The 22,271-nt window shown below is 45.3% G+C and overlaps 1 protein-coding gene across 10 annotated transcripts in view; it reads left to right on the top strand.

Moving 5' to 3' along the window:
- The window catches only part of LOC133345852 (disco-interacting protein 2 homolog C-like), a 134,060-nt gene extending 115,131 nt beyond the window's left edge, over positions 1-18,929 (top strand). For 6 of the 10 annotated variants that reach the window (XM_061556883.1, XM_061556875.1, XM_061556874.1 and 3 more), the window contains 9 exons: positions 753-921; positions 1,894-2,064; positions 4,033-4,062; positions 4,628-4,689; positions 5,614-5,671; positions 6,554-6,628; positions 6,864-7,038; positions 14,592-14,715; positions 15,747-18,929. In XM_061556883.1, coding sequence (XP_061412867.1) covers positions 753-921; positions 1,894-2,064; positions 4,033-4,062; positions 4,628-4,689; positions 5,614-5,671; positions 6,554-6,628; positions 6,864-7,038; positions 14,592-14,715; positions 15,747-15,999 — 1,117 coding nt within the window. In that variant the 3' untranslated portion in view covers positions 16,000-18,929. The remainder of the gene's footprint in view (positions 1-752; positions 922-1,893; positions 2,065-4,032; positions 4,063-4,627; positions 4,690-5,613; positions 5,672-6,553; positions 6,629-6,863; positions 7,039-14,591; positions 14,716-15,746) is intronic. The other 4 variants (XM_061556881.1, XM_061556882.1, XM_061556878.1 and 1 more) reach the window with 1 other exon arrangement.
- The last annotated feature ends 3,342 nt before the right edge of the window (positions 18,930-22,271 follow it).

Raw genomic sequence — 22,271 nt, 5'->3', positions numbered from 1 at the left:
TTATTGGATTTGCCGCCTGAAAATGTTTAATTTCGTGCATTTTTGTAAGAACTTTTGAAGGTCACTGTGACCAGAAAGTGGTGGCTCAGCAGCAGATGTGCCGGAAGCATGTTTCATTATACAAAGCTGACACAGCAGAGATCCTCAGTTTGAATTGCATCGGAGAGCAGCCGATGAAAATAATTTCTTCAGAGCGGCACGTTAAGGGTCACCAATCATTGAATATAAAAAAGGGATTTAAATCTGTTGATTGTCGGAGCTTTCATGTCCGGTATCCTTAACGTAGCAGGGTTTTTGGCCTTGCAGGTAAAGTCACAATTAGTAAACGCCGCAAATAATTGTCCCGGGGGTTCTGTTCAATGGTCTTTTGACCGTGTAACGTGATGCTCCAGTGAATTTGTAAGAAGTTACTAGATTGAGCTTTTGTGCCTTGACTACAATAGCGCAGCTTGGGATGGTGAATCTACGTTACGTGAAATTAATGCATGGGATGTGACTGTCTGCTCTACTCGCATGCAAGCAGTGCACAATGACCTTTTCAAGCTAATTTAAGCTCTTGGGTTATTAAATTATATTTTTTTGTTTTGTCCAAAAAATGTCCGCTTCATTTACTGACACACCACTGCTTTCTCTAAACCTCTGTGATTACACAGAATCTTGGCACGATATCGTGTAACTGCGACAACACGGCAGCCTCGAGTAAGCTTTCGTGTGCGCTCGCTTTGTGTGCGTGCGTGCGTGTGTCACTGCAGGGTATATGCAGGCCACCAGTCTTTCCTGATCCCGCCCTTGGAGCTGGAGTCGAACCCGGCTCTGTGGCTGTCGGCCGTGAGCCAGTACCGCGTGCGGGATACCTTCTGCTCGTACTCCGTCATGGACCTGTGCACGCGCGGCCTGGGCGCCCAGACGGACACACTCAAGGTCCACCCTCCGCCACCCTACACCTCCCATCACCCTCCCCCCCCCCCCCCCAATCCTGCGCTTTGTTGGCCTTAATTAACAAGGGTTTGACACGTCGATGTGCCTCTGCATAGCAGGCATATGGAACGGTGCTCTCCGTAATGGGCTCGTCCGTGGGTGAATATTTTCAAATGAGGATTTGTTAACAAAAGGCCAGGCCTATTGTGAACCCAATCAGCATTGGCAAGAGAGATACAAGAGTGGTAAGTGATTGACAGCATACTGCAGGGAAAGTAATGAGTTCCAGAGTTTATCAACATGTAGGTGGGGCATGGAAGAGGAGGATAAAAGCTTTGCTTGGGAGGTCGGTGAGGAGTCCGATTCACATGGCTGGTTGAAGAGAAGAGAGAGGCAGGCATCTCCGTGTGATCACTGAAAGCCCCATGGTGGTTTCCTGCTCAAATGAGCATTCGCAGTCCCCGTGGGGTAGTGGTTGCAAATTCCACTCTTCTATTTCTGCGGGCAATTCATATTCATCAACAATGGTGAACGCCCATTGTTGATGGTGGCGAGATGTTAACTATCTCGCCTGTTATACAGGAGGTCCTGGGGTCGGCCGCGACTCTGTCACCTCCAGTTTTTCCCTCCACATTTAGCGACATGCGTTCAGAGTATTTGGCTTGCTGTAAATTTCCACATGGTGATAAGCCACTTCGTTGAGCTATCATTTGTGATAGCCAGGTCGCTTCTGAAAAAGAGCTACGTAGCTCAGTGGGCCTTACCTGTGTAGCACTGATTTGATTGGCTGGATAGGCCACGTCAACCCCAAACCAGGAATTGAGTTGCACCCTCTCCCTCTGCGCCACCTTGCGGTTTGTAAACATTTTTTTTGAAGTTTTGAGTGCAGAGTGGCGTTCCAATAGCGGGGCGGGTGGGCGATCAGGCGGGCGATCGGACGGGCGGTCACATCCTGTCGGCTGTCCTTGCGTGCAGGCGAAGGGTGTGAACCTGTCGTGCGTGCGCACGTGCGTGGTGGTGGCGGAGGAGCGACCGCGGATCGCGCTCACGCAGTCCTTCTCCAAGCTCTTCAAAGATCTGGGGCTGTCGGCGCGCGCCGTCAGCACCACCTTCGGCTGCCGGGTCAACGTGGCCGTTTGCCTGCAGGTGTGTGTGCGCGCGCGTCACCGATGTGTGTCTGTGTGTGCGCGCCTCGAAGCTGGCGACCCGAGTTCGATTCCCGTTCACGGTCACCAACACCAGTGATGATTATCTGAATCGGTCCTGGGCCCTCCCCTAGATCGATTCAGCCTCAAATGAGTACCTGGTGCAGCGTGTAAACATCACCACTAGGTAGACAGGCGGACGGGCGTGGTACTGGCCACCCACCCACCTCCTCATGTACTTTGGCCGGCCTTCATAGGTGCTCACTAACAGCACTTGCCCCAACAGTCTATACGGGAGATCTTTGTCTTTGCCTCCCTTCTTCTACGAGAGTGTGCCGCCGACGGCTTCTGCTGCTCCCCTTGTGTTCTGTTGCACGGACGGCTACGCACATCAATGCTGTGCGAGCAGCGACTCTTCCATGCTCTCTCTGTCAACATCACGCATCGGCGATAAATCCCAACAAGTCTGAAAGCCCCATAGTCTGTCCCGCTGAGCCACAGAGATTCAAAAGAAACCATAACAATTGTAAGAGTGCATTAACTTTGCTTGTCTGAGCCTTAGGTATTAGCACTGAATCCGAAGCATCCTAATGCTCCTTTGTACTGTTGCACTGTGTATTCGTGTTTGTACATTTCAAGCAATACAAGTAGCGACTTCACATGCCCTGAGCTACTTCTAATGGACTCGGCGTGTTCTTTGCAGGCTTCAAGGTCGCGTTGCTATGTAACAAAAACAAAAAATGTAACTGGTGTGATCCAAACATTGGAAACTAATTTATTTTTTCTAGATTGAAAACGAATTTCTTTCGGTCTGATTTTTGTATTCAGTTTGTTATCCTTCCCCTCGCACCTCCTATTAACACGGTTGGCTACGTGCAGTGCGAAAGAAGTTCAGCATACAACAATACAAACATCCCAATGCTGAAACTGTACCTGCAAATCACTCAAATTTGAATCACACAGCAGCAGCAGCAACATCGCCCCCTCCTGCAAAATCTTGTTAGGACCCTCTTGAAAAATTAGTTGAGACTAAGTGAGGCTTTCCTGAGTAAAGAGAGTGTAAAAATAAAAAAATGACGCACCTGTGGCTTTGACAAAATCGCTCTCAATGCTACCCAATCTCATCACTTGCTGAAGCTCAGCAGGCTTGGGTCTGCATCGGTGACCACCGGAGCCTCTCGCAAGGTAGCCAAAAACTTGCAGTGCCATGTCACCCCCTCGCGTTGTGTGGGTTTTCTCCGGGTACTCAGAATTCCTGCCACATAAACGAGACATTAAGCTCAGTGGGCCTTACCAGTTGAAATATGGTTCGAGTCTGATTCATGCTTATGGCAATGTCACAATGCAGCACCCACGATGAGAACGATTTTTTTAAGACTCCTTGAGGCTTTAGTGGGAAGATAATTGCCAAATTGTGTATCGATTAACGTGTTTGTTGCGTGTGGATTTCGAGCTCATCAATGTTTACGACCACATACACTTGAAAAACAATGTATGTGTATTATAAGTTATTGGTATGGACTGGCAGTATGGGTGAATTACCATAACCTTGGGAATTCATTCAAGTCCAGAAGAGACCTTTGCCAAAAAAACAACAGGTCTTTAGTTGTTACTTGTATAGTTTTATACGAGCGGTTGTTCCATCCCCTGTTGTGAATGACGCAGAACGATATTAAATAATTGATATGTAGCCGTTATCAATAGTCGGTGATAGTTGTTACCTGGTTCTTATGAGCAAGCCTGTATAATGACTCGTGTGGTTGGAGTGTGTGGGCATGCCTACTCGTTTGACACAGGACTTTTGGCAGTGTGCTTCCTTTCAACTTTTCCCTGACCTTTCCTGTACATTCTATGCTGTGTACCTCTTCCTGTCCTCTTCTAACAATTTTCAACTCTTCCCCCCCCCCCCCCCCCCCCCCCGTTTAAATACATTTTATGCGTTCGTCTTTGTCATGAAATCTTTCTTTAGCCGCGGAAAATGGGCAACGTAGCAGAGCAGGTATTTGTCCTGGTCGTAATCCCTTTCATTGCCCCACCTCTAGCCTTCACCCGGCCACCCCCACCACACAGGCCCTCTGTGCCGTGCTGGCCACGCTCACAGCATGCTGCCATGAAGGGGTGCCGCGATGGCGAGATGTTAGCTACCTCGCCCGGTATACAGGTGGTCAAGGGTTCGATTCCAACCCTGACGACGCCTGTATATCTGGAGTTTGCATGTCTCTCTCTCTCCCCGTGGTGGCGTGGATTTTTCTCCGGGTCCTCCCAATTTTTCCCTCCACATGTAGAATCAACGTGCGTTTAGAGTATTTGGCTGCTATCATTGCCACATGATAAACAACTTCTGAAAAAGAGCCATAGAGCTCAGTGGGCCTTACCTGGTAAAACCAAAAAAATTGTTCATAGTTTAACTGGTGTACGTGTTTTGAGCAACACCTCGGAGAGAGAGAGCGCATTCCAGCATAAATGCTCCATGCTTGCATGCTGCAACATCCCTGTGGTTGCAAAGCCGGTGTGAGTTTACGGTCGCGCAGGGCAACAACGCAAAGGTGTCGTCTGTGTTGTAGGGTACCGCCGGACCTGATCCCACCACCGTCTACGTGGACATGAGGGCTCTGAGACACGACAGGTGACCTTGCAGCTCACAATCCCCTGTGGGGACAAACCTTGCACAACACCGCCCGCACTCTGCACTGCTGCGCCCGCAACCATACTGCGATGTGTACTGTGTGTGTTATACCATGGTACAGTAGTCCCTCGGTTAACAGTGACATGGGTTCACGATTTTTCGATTAACGTTTCGCCTCCCGTAGGGACCCCATGATTTCGACTGACGTTCAAATTCTGATTAACGGTAGTGTTTTCATATTCTTGGTTCTTTCGGTAAAGTCACGTAGAAGGGAAATAATAAAATAATATAAAAATAAAACCAAAAAATTCTCACGACGTTTCGATTGCAACACAAGCAATCATCATCCGGTGTGAAAACCACAGCACGCGGGTGCCAATTTCGGCCAATCTGAGCCCTCATTAGTGGGGCTGAGCCATGCCCTCAGCCAATCATCAACGCCCATTTATGAGCATTTAGACCTCGGCTGACTTTGTTTAAATTACGTCTTCTGCTTTGGCAGTGGAAACAGCTCTCTCTTCAATTAACAATTATTTTAGCCAAGCGTGTTAGAGGTCCGTCTATTTAGACAACACAGCACAATAACATTCACTTGGATGCGAAGTAAGTTATCAAACCAACTACGTGTATCATAAAACAGTGTCGAATAACATTACAAATGTATTTTTTGATCATGACATGCATTTAATGTATGTATCGCACTTTGCTCGTATTAGAATCGCGCTATACTCATATTAGAATCGCACTGCATCCATATTATAATCCGTATTAAAATCGCACTGTGCTCTTATTAGAATCGCACAAAGTGTGCAACACACAGTATGTAACATGACAAAATATAACACAGTTGCGCGTGAGTGAGTGGGCGATCGCCACTGCACGATGAAGACGTGAAGCTTTGCTCAACTTTTGTACCATCTCCAGGGTCCGCATGGTGGAGAAGGGCTCTCCCCTGAGCCTGCCCTTAATGGCATCTGGAAAGGTAAAGCTCCGCCATGTCAAGGCTCGTACAGGACGTTGCATCGTTGACTTTTCATAGATCAAAATTGTCCGTTGTTCTACATTGCACTTGCATAAACTTGCATACGTGTGCCGCATGTGTCTGCTTCAAAGTTGTTTCATAATGATCAGAAATAACCTCATGTATGTATGTATGTTGAACTTCTTCGCACCGTACGTAACCGACCGTGCTAATTAGAGGTGCGGGGGAAGGACAACAAATTAAACACAAAAATAAGTTCAAAAGAAATTAGTTTTCGAACTCGATTTTAAATTGCATTGCTCCAGTGGAATCTTAATATCGGAAAGAAGAGCGTTCCAGATGGCCGCAGAAGTGCATCTGAGGACACGCGATGCAGTGACCATCTTTATTTGACGTCTAGCCAAAAATAGACTTTAATAACATGCATGTTGGTATTTCATATGTTTGTCACAAGACTGAACATTCATATCATTTCTTGCTGTTGAGATATCAAAATGCTTTACATTGATCTCTGTTTGATACACCATGGCAAGGAATGTTACCGGGTCTTGTGATGCCAGCCGTCTTGTGTTCAGCCTTAAAACATAGAGTATGCTCTGCACAATAGAATAAAATTAATATCATCCATCATGATCATGCCAGTGTGAACTGATCTTAAGTTCTCCACTCATCAACCCACAACGTTTGCTGTATTGGAGTCATGGCCATCGTCTCTGTCATACACGTAACCCCAATGTCCCTACTCCACTCCCTTCCAAGAGTGGCCAAATTTCACAATTCCACCATAGTTTAAGAGTTCATCAGTTAAGTTAACGTTAGCACTGATATACACCAGCTATTCTCTTACCGGTATAATGTTCTCTCGTTGTTTTTCTGGATTAGATTATGCCTGGGGTGAAGGTGATTGTTGCCAACCCGGAGACCCGCGGGCCCTTGGGAGACTCCCACTTGGGAGAGGTAATGTACAACCTTTAATGCACCATCACAGGCTCAACAAACGTTCTGCTAAGATGCCTTGCCAATTGCTTCTAAAGTGAATCTCCACTGACAACTCTGACGCATCGCGAGAAGACAGCGCACGGTTGACTCTGACGTATCTCCCTTTCGTGCAGCGAGAAAGCGAGAGAGCGAGCGAGAGAGCGACTCTGCTCACACGCGTGTGTGGCCACCCTACGCTGTGCTTCCCCCGCAGATCTGGGTGCAGAGCCCTCACAACTCGAGCGGGTACTACACCATATACGGGGACCAGTCGATGCACACGGACCACTTCAGCGCGCGTCTCACCGTGGGAGACACGCACGCCGTGTGGGCCAAGACGGGCTATCTGGGCTTCATCCGGCGCACAGAGCTCACCGACGCCAGCGGGGGTAAGCAACGGCCTCGCCCCCGGGCCCTGTGCTCGCTTGGTTTGATTCGGTTTTTTTTGAGCCAGCTGGCCAGGATTGGGACAAAAACTCAGCCCACTTTTTCACCCGGGTAATTGGAGAGCACACACTTAACATTAAGACTGACAGTAACGTATTGAAGAATCACAGTTAAGAGACAAACAACATATATAGTATTAAAAAGAAGAAATAAAATCTCATCAATGGTCCGCATACTATCCGTGAAGTGTTAAGGCTGCTGGGATAAAAACCATCCGTACGCACGCCGGGAAGCGTGCCTCCGTACCGTGCAGCGCGGGAGCAAAATCTGCGATGGGTAGAATGCACAACTTGCAGCAGCCTTGGCAATTGACAGACAAAGCAGCAGAATGCAGGCCAGGGACAGGAGCATTTGTGCAAATCCAAGCTCTGATTTAAGTGGTTTGTACTCATATGTGAGGAATGTAACTCGGATTCCAAACATCTGTTTCGGGGGTAATTATTTTCATTTTACCAACTTCCAGGATTCAGTTGGCAGCTGAGAAGTTGGGAAGCCGCGGGGATGTGGCACGGGGGAGGGGGGGGGATTCTGACGGCAGTTATCGCCATTGAGCTCCTCCGTGTGTAGCTGTTCGGCAGCAGCAGGGGATGGACGAGTGGCTCGAGGATTGGTTTTATCACACTCCGACTTATGGTGATGCTGCCTCATGTAGTACTCAGGAGTATACAATATTCGCTTGTTATTCGTGAGGGGGATAAGCTTCGGAGATGCCCATGAATAGCAGATTTAGCGGATAATAAATACGTAAATAAGCTATTAAATACATGAAGATTATCTCATCACTTTCTCGCATTACTTTCTCACGTCACATTCTCTCTCATAAATGTATCTCTCTCGATGCAGTCGTGTAGAGTTCCGGATGCGATTTGCAGATAGCCAAAATTGTGGTTAGCAAGTTCGTGAATAACGAGGGAATACTGTCATTAGTATTTATGAACACACAAATGGTATTCGGGGGTACACTGACATTCTGAAGGGGACAGATGTTTTGGCCAGAGGGCGTGTGGTTAGTGACCCAGAATCATGTTCACAGCTCCGCAGTATCCATAGAAGACAAAATCAGGTCCGCATTCATGATCAGAACAGGAAAATATTTTACTGGAATGGACTCTCTCCTTCATAACTGATTGAGTTAAGAATTTCCACTATATTTTAATTCAAATATATGTGTATAGACTGTGGTGCTACAACAAAAAGTTCACGATCAGTTTAACGTGTTTTGTTATAAATTAGCATTACCACATTTGTTCGTGTAAGCATTACTTTTGAGAAATATCCTTTTTGTATACTAAACAAAAAATTTAAACCTCAGAAAATACAGTGACATGGAGAAAACCCATCGCCACCAGACTTGGCCACCCAGGTCATCGTCCACACTTGGCAACTTTCAGCGATGCCATTTTCTAGCGACAAGGAAGTGTTGTCACATTATGAACGACTGGTCTGAGAAACACTCTGCCACTCATTCGTAGCGCACAACACTTAATTGTCACGAGAATTATTTTGGGGCGGCGATAAGCGCCATGGCACGTCAATGGTGGACGCAAGTGCCACTGCTCGTTAAGAGGGCTCCCAAGAGACACAACAGTTCCGGAGTGTGCACGGTAATGATTCTGGCGACAGGGTGGCGCTGCAATGGGTGACACCTGTGCCTCTCACTAAGAAGGGGGGGCCTGGGTTCAGTTCCCAACTTGGGCGCATTTCTGGAGTTTGCATGTTCACTCTGTTTCCTCCTATACCTAAAAAAAACACATACCATGTAGGCTTTCGCGACCAATATTATTCATAATAAGGGTTTTAGGGTTAGATTGCGTTATTTATAAATGTGTCGTAACCCTCCACCACCCGATACGGCCAAACAGTAAAAAATGGGTCACGTTTACAAAGGACAAATAGTTCACTACCTTAGCCCACCAGTGTGTTGAAGAGTGAATCAACATAATTTCAAATTTGATTACGACATTTCGTTGGTAATTAAATCCAGCTTCATCAGGCGATTTGCCAGAATGGTGAGGCTCTGCTCTTGCTCCCCGTCTTAAATAGAGCAGCAGCAGGGTGACGTCATCATTTAATGCATTCAGGTGCAGTGATTTGAGGCGGGGAGGGTATTGTAATTATATAATAGATTGGTAATCATTCAATTGCTATTCATTGGTATTTGTTTCTCTTATAAGGAATTGTAATTGTATTCTATATTTATTTAATAATACGCTTATGAACATACCATGTAACTGGTATTGACCAAACATCTCAAAAGCTGAAAATTTACCTGCAACTTACTCGGGACTACACACAGCAACATCGCCCCCGACTGCAAAAACTTGGCAGGACTCTCCTGAAAAATAACATTGACTGACTGAGGCTAAACAAGCGAAATAACGAGACTATTTTAATAATATTGTCTGCAAGGGCTGTATAGCTCATGCATGTGCATTCATAAAGCCAATAAACTATTCCCACTTTTTTTGGCAACTCACCTTATTTGAAGACATCTAGAAATAATCTTTATTAAAATGGTATAGTGCTGGCAATTGGATTTTCTCAGGCTGATCTGTTGCACCACATTTGTGCCATCAACCCCACGGTTGAGTCAACCTTAGATGAGCACCTGTTGTGGTAAACATGAGCATTGGGGCGACAAAGGCAGCCAAGCGTAGTACTGGCCACTCATTCCCCTTTTGTGCTGACCTTAATATGTGCTCGCAAACAGCCCTTTCTCCAACAGCCTGTGTAGGCTATATGAACCTTATGGCAGGACCCCAGGGTCCCATAAGCCCTCGGCTCTCGCATAAACTGCGTTGCGACGTCACTTTATGTCTGTTGAATGCGAACGATACGCTAATCAAAGTTTAAAAGTTTTGTTTCTGACTACGGAAATGTTGGCAACGACGGGTGCTTGGTGAAGAACGAGAGGATTGATTTCTGGTGGGTCGCGGCATTTATGTGCGTGGTGGAACGGAGTCGCCGAAAATAAATTTGTTAATTACGATTTTAACTTCAGTTTATTCGGGACCCCGGGGTCCCGCCATGAGGTTCATATGGAGGAATATTCGAAAATGTATTTAGCTGCCCAAATGAGCCCCTGTAGTGATGAACGCTACGCTGTCCCTGCACACACATGCACACAACCTGTGTCAGGAGCTTCTTTTGAGAGGCCACTGCTTCCTAGCGATGGCTTATATTCAGCGCAAGATTGGAATCGCAGGACTATCTTATAGCCCGTGTGCTGAATCTTGTTTTCAGTGCCTTTTACGTAAACATTTCTGAATGAGTGCATTGCCATCTAGTGGCCAAATTAAACGTTCCGAGGCGCATCTTTGTCAGTTGTTGAATTTACAAATGTTGACAACTTTGGGTGCAACGTTCCACCACTTTATTAATCAAATGTGATACAACTTCGAACGTCAAAGTTATTTTATTGAGACACATAGACCATGTAACCAGGTTATAGTAATTTTTGAGATGTTTTTTTGTCTGTTGTACTGGATACATAGAGTAATCATTCCAAGATATTTTTTTAACCAAAAATACTCTATTTGCCATCTGCTTCACAGTGGACATTATAGGTCTCCTTACGTCATTCAAAACATGACGTGGCCATTGTGTGCTGGCATCATGGTCCACATTTTCCAAATTCAAAAAAATGACCCGCAAATTCGTCAATTATGATTACACATCAGCGATCATCACCCCATGGTATGCAGATTTTCGTGCCCACTTCTCAGGCCAGGTTTTGTGCCACACAGGGACAGCTGCCACTGACGGGGGGAGGGGGTCCCTGCACATGTTTCAGATGTAATGTAAGGCGCGTTGAGTTACTTAAGGCACTTGAACGCCATGTAAATAGCAAATATTACAATGCAACACAGAATTTTGGAGTGAGGCGTTGGCCTGTGACGAGGCACACACTAATAATAATCTCTTTTAATCAAGTTAATTTAAATACGTTTAAGCAAATTTGACCGACTGATGGCACCACTGAGCCTCTGTGCATTATGCAACAACCACCAGCATCTTCTGAATAAGTGCATTATGATCCTTTTGTCTTAGGTCGCCATTCAAACACATTTGAGCAAATGCGTGACCATCATATCAATGTGTTTAGGCCGTGTTTAATTGTGATCAGCCTCCAATCATTATTATTATTATTCCGTGTGTTAATTATCACAGCCTGGTGGGAATTGGCTAAGCTTTGACTTTGCAGTGCGGCATTGGGCAAGAGTCGCTTTAAACGCACTCCCCTCGAGGCTGTCACCCGTGTACCCTGCTGCGTGTAGTGAGCGCCTCGTATCGCAGGGCCGACTCATAGGGACTGCAGGTGTCGCTCTGTTTGCTTCGGAGCAACCAAAATCCACGCGCACACTTTGTTCCGTCATAAATTAAACGTCCGTTGTGCGATGAAAGTTGTGAAATCTTGATTTGAAGCTATCGTGACTGCAGGAATCCATACTCTTTGTTTTTTTCGGTAAAGTCACGTAGGTAGAAAATAAAATAAATCACGACGTTTCGGGCGCAACACAAGCGTCCGTCATGTGACTTTACCGAAAGAGTATAAAGTTGTTTACCATTAATTCCGCACAGTGCTTGCGTATAACAGCGATTGATTCAAATGTGAAATTGCATTAGCGTCTGAATATATACCAACTGGAGATTGATGCTGGCACAAGACGGCTTAACAAAGAGAGCATGTGCACTGGCTAGGAATTGTAATGCATGCCCTGTATTTGACAGCGAGTTATGTGGGCCAATGTGCGGGGCGGAGAACAGTTGATACTTTTGTCAACCAGTGAGTTGTTCCAATTGCACAACAACAACAAATGGTCATCTCATGAATGTTAAAACAGTGATAGTTATCTAAGGAAAAAGAAACATTCAAAATATGGGAAAACCTTCTGTGCAAGTGATCGTACACTTTCAGATGATGCATGCAACTGCTGTATTCCCTCAAGTAATCTGTCAATGTAACCTTGCTCAATTTCACAAAATAATACGATTCCTTACCTCTGTTTTATAATGTAAACTGTCTAGGGGTATAAAAATTAAAGTTGGCACACTCCAGAAAATGACAGTCGTGGCACGCAGCGTCTTAAAACATCTTATCAATTTGATTTTATTCAAATATCCTTCCGTGTGCGTTGTCTTTCTTCGGAATGAGAGCAAAGTATAACCAGCTCCGCGAGAATCTGCACCCTGCCTGCTTAGTATCTTAGCGGCATGGAAGTCCTTGATGTTAAATTACCCATCTAAGGCCATCCAGTTGAAGGTCAACCCGGGGTCCAGGCTTCCAGCCATCTTATCAATCTTTGCAATCTGGAATTGCTAGCTCACCCAGTTACGGAGAGGCCTTTTTACATTTGTAATTTTGTTTAGAATACTGTTAATTCCACAGTGTCTTTCTAATTATTAAATTGTTTCCTGCTGATTGTGTATATTTATATATGAGCTAGCTATATGGAAGTAGCTGTATATTGTACACTGCAGTTTTTTTTAAAGTAAATACATGAAAGGTTCCAGGAGCACAGACAATGATGTAAAAACAGAGGTCTCGGTGTCACACTGAATTTGCAATTTGGGTTGTGGTGTTCAATATGAATCCATGTTTAGTGGCCTTTTTAATTATTTGATTATTCTGGAAAAGATTAATTTTGCCAGCTAAGCCTGGGTAGCTGAGGTAAAATTATGACCGAGGGACGGTCAATTTAATTAAATATGTATAAAAAAATATATTTATAGTGATTTGATGAATATTTAGAAGTTGGACAATAATAGCGGCGATGATTCTAGTTTTCCCTGCCATGGGAATGTGGAATTTACACTCCTGGCTCAGGGCTGCCAACAGAGATGATCGCCGCCACATTCCTTGCCCTGCTGATCCACCGCTGATATTGTCGACGCCTGCACACAATAGCTTGCGCTTCTGAATGTCAAATGGTCTTTAACGCACACTCTCCATCTGACTGACATTATTCCACCTACACAAACACCAGGCAATGATGGGAATTTAGTTGTCCATATAGAGTGGGTTATTTTAAGTTTGCAGCCTTTTGGCCACATACAGGAACACATAATTGCATAGTGTCTCAACATAAAGAGTGTTTAAGAATTCAGTAGATATGCCAGCAAGTAAAGTATATATGTTGGTGCTGAAGCAAATAAAAATGCTATAATCATGAGTGAAAGTAATCTCTTTACATCCTTTCACTGGTGGATAATGCCTGCAATTATCAGCCACATCTCAGACCTGAAATGCCATGTTCAAATTGCATGTTGTAAATCCCACCAGAGGGAAGGACTGATTGCTTCCTTTATTTCGTGTTTACTCTGGAATTCCCCATGCCGAGCCAGATTTGGAAATAGAAACACGTAATTTGTGTATACAATTTGTAGCAACACATTTGCTCCTTTTACGGTTGGTACGTACTGTGTGAAATGCCAACAGAAAGGTTTGTCAACATTTCATTAACCTGTAGAAAATAGTAAAAAAAAAAATTTTTTACGAGTGGCAGCAAAAGTTTGAGAATGAGATTTCCACCAGACCCGAATACTTTAGCAGGCAAATGTTGAGGTTCCACCTGTATGTACTCAAAATGAATAATTACACCGCTTTGTCAGTCCACTGCTGGATGAAGGTCTCCCCACACGATCAGCCATGGGGTTTGAATGTCCATACTTTACCCAGCTCGTCAATGTGGCGCCGCCAAATTGATCGTGCAGTGCGCTAACTACTGCTCCACCACTCCCCCGCTCATTTCTCAAAGTGATTGTATTTACGTGGCTTAGGTGCCAACGTGCCTCTAAGGTGCTCAGTCATCATCGGAGGCCCGTGCTCATCTTTGTTTGGCCACCATGTGCTTACTGGTGGAGATTCCATGGTGGCAACCAATCTCATTAATAAAACCACTGCCAGCATTATACAGCGTGATGATTATTTTATTCACCATGGAGAGATTATGGGCCGTGTCGATCCTAAACTGGCATTTCAACTCGCAACGTTGCTAACGCGAGCGCTGTAACCCTAGCACGCCCTTCAGCTGGATGTCTGCACCACTTGGTGTTAAATTACTGTTTACTAGAATTTTAATTAAGTTTTAGTCAACAGTATGTCTTTAGCATAATATGAGATGCAGTTCTAACAATACTGTAATACAAAACTCTGTAAATAATCCTTACTTCCCGCTGTCTTTGTATCCTTGAAGCTTAGTCAAAGTGATCTCCTGTTCAAATGAACATTGAGGCGGTGTTCATCTCCTGTTTCCTGCCCTGAACCGGCGGTGAAAATTCCCACATTCCTCCTCACAGGGTGACCTCAGAGGGATTTATGATAGGCCCGAGTCAACCACTTGACCAGGATGTCAACTACCAATCTTCCGATTGCTAGCCCCCCTCGCTCTACCGCTGATCCACTTGGGCCGGCTGTCTTGAGAACTGCCGACACGTTCACGCTTGTCCACCCTTTTATCGTCGTGCCGTTTGCTCCCATCCACCGCCTTCCCAGATCGCCACGATGCGCTGTACGTGGTTGGTTCACTGGACGAGACGCTGGAACTGCGAGGGATGCGGTACCACCCCATCGACATCGAGACCTCCATCCTGCGGGCTCACAAGAGCATCGCCGAGTGGTAGGTGTCACCCTACCGTAGTTCATGGAGAGGGCAGCAGACTGTGTTAAGGGCATCCCTCGCCCACACTAAGGTTTTATTTTTACCATTTTATTATTATACCAGGTAAGGCCCACTCAGACTATATAGCTATTTTTTAGAAGTGACCTGTCCACAAATGATAGCTCAACGAAGTGGCTTATCATGTGGAAACTTATAGCTGCCAAATGCTCTAAACATATGTTTCTAAATGTGGAGGGAAAAACCGGAGCTCCCGGAGAAAAATCCACGCAATCACGGGGAGAGACACCGCAGGTGGCTTGGATGACATTTAGGATTTCTCCCATGATGATTTTGTTGCCTCTGACATTTGTAAATATTTTATAAACCATACATTTTTCATATCTTGGTGTGCGTGATTTTACATTTTGTCTCAGCTTGCTTGCGTATTCCAGTTCATGAAAATTGCCATTTAAGAGTTGGCATTTTAGTCTGATTCACAAAACTGATTTGGAGCGCCAAGGATTTTGTATTCCCAGTTTATAATTAAGCTAGGGAAGTACGATATATTCTTTAAATAATTGTTGTATCATCAATATTTACTTTTGTTCACTGCTGTTGATTCAGAATTGTCAATTCCACGTAATTTGTACGCTTGCTTATACAGTAATTTCTCCATCGAAATAATGTAAGGACAAAGTTTGGAAAGGGTACGATATATCTACACCCAGTGAGACGGTGGGATAATGAACTGAGGTGTGAGGGTACATCGTTGTGTACTGTAGCATTCCGTGCGTATAGCCAGAATGAATTTCATTACCGCTCAGTCGCGCAGCTCAAGAAAGTAGTTGGTCGTCGACCGCTCAGAAGCCGCGTTCTGCGTTGTGCGAAAAGTTTTCCCTTAATACTAGAACCTTGTTATTGTCAAAACGCGTTGTTGTCGTTGTGAGCACGCGTTCAGCGAGGACTCGCCCTAAGTGTCCCGACTGCCCTCCCAGTGCCTCATCCCCTCCACTTTCCGTTTCCTTTTTTTTTCCTTCCCTCCCCCGCAGCGCCGTGTTCACGTGGACCAACCTGCTGGTGGTGGTGGTGGAGCTGGGAGGGCAGGAGCAGGAGGCGCTGGACCTGGTGCCGCTGGTCACCAACTCGGTGCTGGAAGAGCACTATCTGGTGGTGGGCGTGGTGGTGGTCACGGACCCTGGCACCATCCCCATCAACTCGCGTGGAGAGAAACAGCGCATGCACTTGCGCGACGGATTTCTCGCCGACCAGCTTGACCCAATATACGTGGCCTACAACATGTAAACCGCTGTCCGTGGCCCCCCTCACCGACACTAGCGAGGGTGGTTAGAGGTTTCAACGTACCAGCTTTGGTGGAGATTCAGGCAAAGCTGCAAGGGAGGCAGTGGGGGGGGGGGGCGTGGTGACTGAAAGCAGAGTGGCAGATGATGAAACGAGCATGCAGTCTCAGCCAGGCCTTGCCCCCCACAGTCATTTCTACACACTTATCAGGATTGAAGGTGCTCGTTTTGGCGATATTAATTTGCTACCCTTTTTAGCTCGTCGCAGCTCTGCTTGTGAGCCCACCCAAACGTTGCTGCGCTAGTGCGCGCCTTGTACGGTCCGGCGTGGGCTGTTGCGGCTGCGCGCGCGCGTGCATGTGTGTTTTTTTGCTGCTATGTTTTGACGCCACTAGAGGAAATTGACACCACATCGACTTGCCCGCGCGTTGGCTGTTCTCCTAACGTCGCTGAGAATTGACACCGGATCGATTCGCAGCGTATCGCTTGTTCTCTACTAACGTTACTCAAGATGCACATCTCCCGCGAACTTTGAATTGTTATTGGCGGTATGCATCTCAAGCGCTTGTTTTACAGTGTAATAGATCAATCGGTTTGAGCTAAGACACATGCAGTGGGAGATAGCTTTACCAGCACTAAAAGGAATGTATTTTTTTAGTTGCAGGATTTGTATGTGCAAAATTCATTGTATATAGTTCGTTAGCCTAATTGTCTTATTTGATGTATAGTGTACTGTAAATACAGCCTGCTCACGTACGTTCAGAAGACCGTGACGTTGTCTCTCCCAGTACTAATTTGCATTGATAACGGTTCCTTAATTCTGCAGACCTCACTGCCGCAGTGCTCGTTCGATCAGAATTAGCGAAGCAGATCCCTCATTTTCCTCGTTCTCTACACGTGGCCTAGCAGTCGTATTGTCTCTGTGTGTAAACCATGACCACTTTTTCCAGACTCCACCACAGCAGAGGGACTTGCATAGATTACAAAATATACGCTTCTCCTACTGAATGTTCCATGTTACTCTTGGCTTGTTTTCACTTTACAAACAACAGGGTCAAACCTTATACATTTGCCAAATGTATGGCAGGATGTTTTATTGTTATTCAGTTACACAATGTGAAAAAACAACCTCCCAAGCCATGTATATCTTGACAAGAACAATCTGGGATGAACTTGAGTTATCTAGTGATAATTTAGGTTTTTCAGAACACCATTTTTTGGCTTTTTATCAATTGTGGTGGGCGAGGTCGGGGGGGGGGGGGACAGAGTTGAAAATATATTGAAGTGGAGTGGGAAGCGTACGTGATGTGTCAAAGCACATGGATTCACAGCGGTGCATGAGCAGGGAGCGGGGAGCATCGTTTGCCTTGCATTTTCCGGATTTCCATGCCGGCCGGTTTAGTGCGGTCGCACTTAACCGGCCACCGCTGCCGTCACCGCTGCTGCGGTGACGGCAGCGGAGGAGGTGACGGGAGTACGGTGCTGGGGGCCACGCGGCCCCTCCTCCTCCTCCTCGCGTGTGAGACCCTCGCCGCGTGATCGAGGCTTCTTGTGCGGCGAGCGGCGCACGGGCGGCCTGAGCTGGGGCGGCGGTGGGGGTCCGGCTCCTCACACGAGAATACTTGAAGCCTTAGTAGAAGTGTAACCAAAATGCAAAGCGACTCCGCGATGAATGCCGAGGGGTTGCGGCGCGTTTACTCCACTGCAGTGTGTGACGGCGGTTGTGCTGCGTTAGCGGAAGGAAAAACGGAACCGTGGCTGGGGCCGTGACCACTGACTTTCATCGTAGATGGCGGGAGGCGATTCAGTCTTAATGCAGTGAATATAACTACTCTGTGCACGCAGTAGTTTGCTTACAAGCATACAAATTCTAACTACTGTACTGTTGTTGATGTTTATCATCAATATTTTGGTGCGTTTCTGTGCAACAGAGGCTTGTGTGAGTACGCTTAATGTTAAGCAGCTACGTGGTTGGGTAAACAGGGGGACCACTTGCCATATTATTGGTGATGTGTGACGCACATTATACCGAAAATTACTTTTGTTATAAATATCAAATGTACATTAATAGTAGTTTTTTTTAGCACTATGTTGTTCTTTGGATTTGCCGAGCTGGTCATGAGTGAGAAAAAAAAATATCATGTTTTAAACTTTGTGTAATTGGTTGAAGTTGTTCAACTGTAAGTAGCCGTGTGCCGTAAAACTTGTTACCTACTGCTGTGAAACCCATCCACACACGCCGTCGTCTGAAGAGGCAAACTCAATGGGGATTCTGTTTTATATTTTCAATTTTAGTCATTTATGCCCCCATGTACCGTCAGAACTGGCTTTTCTTTTTTCAAAGAATGTGCATGCCATTACCAGTATAAACGATTGTCACGTATGCAATTGTTTTACAACAACAACAAAAATGGCATTTCATTTCACAAAAGCGTTTTGCATCAATTACGGGTTTTTTTCACGTTTTACAATTTTGTGAGCCACCTTTCAAATCCAAAGAAAGACATGCCGTGAAAAAGATAAAACAAATCAATTTTAACTGTTGGGTAACATTGGTGGAAACCGATTGCAAACGTTTCACCGAGTAATTAAACATTAATGCGGTGGTTTTATCTTTCAACTTAAAAAAGAATAACATGACCCGAAAAAATGACAGTTTTGTGGGTGTAATTATGTATAAATGCCATTTTTAAATTATTGTATTTAAACATGTATTTTAGTGCATACAAACCTTGCAGAGAATTGTCTCTAACCCATTGTAATTGCTAATAGTTCTTTCTATCCTGAATTGCGGCGTCAGAATTCTGTTTTTTTAGCCTCCGACGTTTTCCTTTCATCGCTAGTTTGGGTTTTACGTCATTCTTCTGAAAATAATTTGTAGTAAAACGACGACAACAACAACAAAAAAAGCAAATAAAAATGTAAACTGTTTAACTGTTGCCTGTTTTATGGTTATTTTTGGGTTGACATCTCGATCATCATCAGTGGCGGTGGCACAGCAGCGGTTCAATGTGAACCATCGCTCAACAAGGACTAACACGGGCAACCATAAGAGGTTTTTTTTGTTTAGATCGCGTAAATACAAATGTGTCGTTAAACCCGCCACCATCCGACACAGCCAATTTGCAAGGTTTGTCACGTAAACAGAATATGCCAATTCGTTACTAGTACAGCACACCGGTGTGTTGGAGAGAAAATCCACGTTTACAATCCGAGTACGATGTTTCGGGTGGCGGTTTTAACGACATTTGTATTTATGCGATCTCACCCAAAAAAACTTATGGATATTGGTCGCCAAAGCCACCTGTCATGGCGAATTAAACCCTTTCTGATTCTGAAACAAACACTGGCAACCATACACATATCGGGTGTACTGGCCACGTGCAGAGTGAATGAGAGATCAAGCTTTGCCCCATTTGCAGTTTATGGAATTCAGACTATGCCCAGTATATCTACCCATATTCAACTGCTGGAGCTTGAGTACTGTCATTGAAATCGCGCAAATCCCGACTTATTGAGACAAAACTCGAATACGACACAGGGTCATGTAACATGTGCCCAACGTGAGGATTATTGCTCGCTTGAAGCTATTTAATATTACTAAAGTGTTCATAAAAAATTATCATATACTGAAATATCTAGACCAAATATACCCTGTTCTGGAAAAAAAATTGGGATGCTGTTTGGCAACACGATGAAAATTAAGCATTGAGGCTGTCTGGTTGACAACATCTGCGATTGTCACGTAGTCTTGTCCCGAGATTTATTGCAGGAACAACTACCCGAGTCTGCCATTCGAGATGTGTGCCTAGTGCACGTAATTTTCAAGTTCTTTGAGAATATTTTCCCGTCGTGTATTCAGAGTCTGCATGCAAATCTTTTTTTTTTTTGCGTGATTTTTAAAGCGATGTGATTGAGACAATGTGTTTTAATAAAATTCCCTACAATCATGAAAGTTCTTCCCACAGGACAATCGTCACCGTTGAGCAAGCGGGGAAACCCCTCTTACCATCTCTGGAGAGTTGATAAGCTCCGTGTAATTGTATGGGAATTGTTATCTGAAAAATGATTGTGCCCACACCACACAACTGTCTGAAGTAACCCTAACTCCGAGAAAATTACAATGATGAGCATGCACTGCTCATTTTCCAGAGTTGTCGACAAGCCCATAATCGCGTTCGGACTCGATTCTCTTTTCCAAAGTCAGACAATTGATAATATAATGGAACCAAATGAAATGTCAAACAAATGGACCGATTCGCATGAGCGACGATTCAAACCGCACGGCACTTTGTGAACGCGTGGTGTGTTCCGGCAGACAAAGACACCGATGTCCCGTTTCGACTTAGACTTTTGGGGCAAGTGCTGTTAACGAGCACCTATGAAGGCCGGCTCAGCACACGAGGGGGTGGGTGGCCAGCACTACGCCCGGTCGCCTTTGCCTCGCTTGTGGCGATGTTTACACCTCACACACATTTGAGGCCTTAATCAATCTGCGGGAGGTCGAGTACCCGTTCAGATAACCCACACTGGTGTGGTCCCTGAGCGCGAATCGAACATGGGTAGCCGGCTTCGTCGCGCAGCGTGATCATCGCAGACACGCGCACGGGTCTGGACCACTTTTCATGGTTAGATGTTTCGATCATCATTATCGGCCTTGATCAGTCCACTGCTGGATGAAGGCCACCAACTCCATCAACTGCCATGGTCCCGTGGTGTATAACATTCCACCCGAGACCTGCACTGCGAGCTGACGTCATCGCTCCATCTCCACGAGGGATGTACTCTTGGGCACGTTCCCTCCTTTGGCAGCTGCCATTCCTGTAGCCCTGGAGCGACGGTCTCCTGCCCCAAGCCCGCGTGCATAAATATCATCAACAACGCCGTTAACCTGCACTTGTTATCGAGTCCACGCGTGCCTCTTCCCTGTTTCTCAATGCAATTCCATGCACGCATCTCTCCATTCTTCTTTGTGCACTTCTCCGTTTTTGTTCAATTTCCTTCGACAATTTCCGCGTTCCTAAATCCATATCAAAGCGTGCAATTTACAATGATTGAAAACGAAACAAAAAAAATATTTTCGCGATCAAGATTGGTTTACAAACAATACTCAAATTCACAATCGCCCCCCCACTCGTTATTACAACATTTTGATCCTGAACCTCGCTCCACAGCTGTCCTCACAACACAAGCCGCTGTGCTGTCATCTTTATCCAATAGAGTCGTTTAGCCACAGCTTGCTTTACCTGGCCATTTTTGTTGTTTAAGGGGCCGTACATAAATGACGTCACGCGATTTTGGACGATTTTTGACCCCCCCCTTTCGTCACACGGCGTCACAAAAAGTCAGACCCCCCCCTCAAATATGACGTCACAAGGCTCTGCCCCCCCCCCCTCAAATAAATAAAACATGCTTCAAATCGCTTTAAACTGTTTTCATTGTAGTGTGTATTTATTCTGGCGCTGCACTCTGATGTTGTTGGATAAAACATTGATCAAAAAGTATATTTAATTAAGTAGAACGTATTGTCTATATCTATTTAAAGTTGCGCATTTTGATGTGACGTCACATTTCTCAAATCCCCTCCCCCTCGTCACACATCGTCACAAATGTCTGACCCCCCCTAGGTGCGTGACGTCATTTATGGACTCCCCCTCCTTACGCATTGTCACAATGTGTGGCAAACCAATCGTAGAGTTGTATCTATTTTGCCAGCTATTATAGATATAGGTAACGATTTTAAAACGGGTTTCACAGCACGGAATCGTGGGTTCGATCCCGACCCTGACGCCTGCTGCTGTTTATTTGGAGATTGCGTGTCTCTCTCCCCGTGGTCGTGTGGCTTTTTTCACCGTGTCCTCCGGTTTTTTCCCCTCCACATAAAAAAAGCATGCGTTAAGAGTATTTTCATGCTATGAATGTCCACATGATGATAAGTCCACTTCGTTGAGCTATCATTTGTGATCGCCAGGTCGCTTCTGAAAAAGAGCTATCGAGCTCTAATAAAAACATGGTTTTAGTTTAATTCTAGATTTGAAGTTTTCGTGACTGCAAGGATCCATGCTCTTTGGTTCTTTCGGTAAAGTCACGTAGGTGAAAATAAAGAAAAATAAGAATAAAAATAGAAATGACTAAATTAAATCACGACGTTTCGGAAGCAACACAAGCTTCCGTCATCAGGTGGGACAACCACAGCAAAATTACTGTAGTGGGCAAAGAGAGCTGTTTTTTATTCTTATTTTTTTTTCATCTACGTGACCTTACCGAAAGATCAAA

This window comes from Lethenteron reissneri, chromosome 23 (assembly GCF_015708825.2).
Source record: "Lethenteron reissneri isolate LAM-NWPU_2019-01 chromosome 23, ASM1570882v1, whole genome shotgun sequence".
NCBI classification, from domain to species: Eukaryota; Metazoa; Chordata; class Hyperoartia; order Petromyzontiformes; family Petromyzontidae; genus Lethenteron; species Lethenteron reissneri.
Note: the sequence above shows the minus strand (reverse complement) of the source record. Positions and strands in the feature narration are given on the sequence as shown.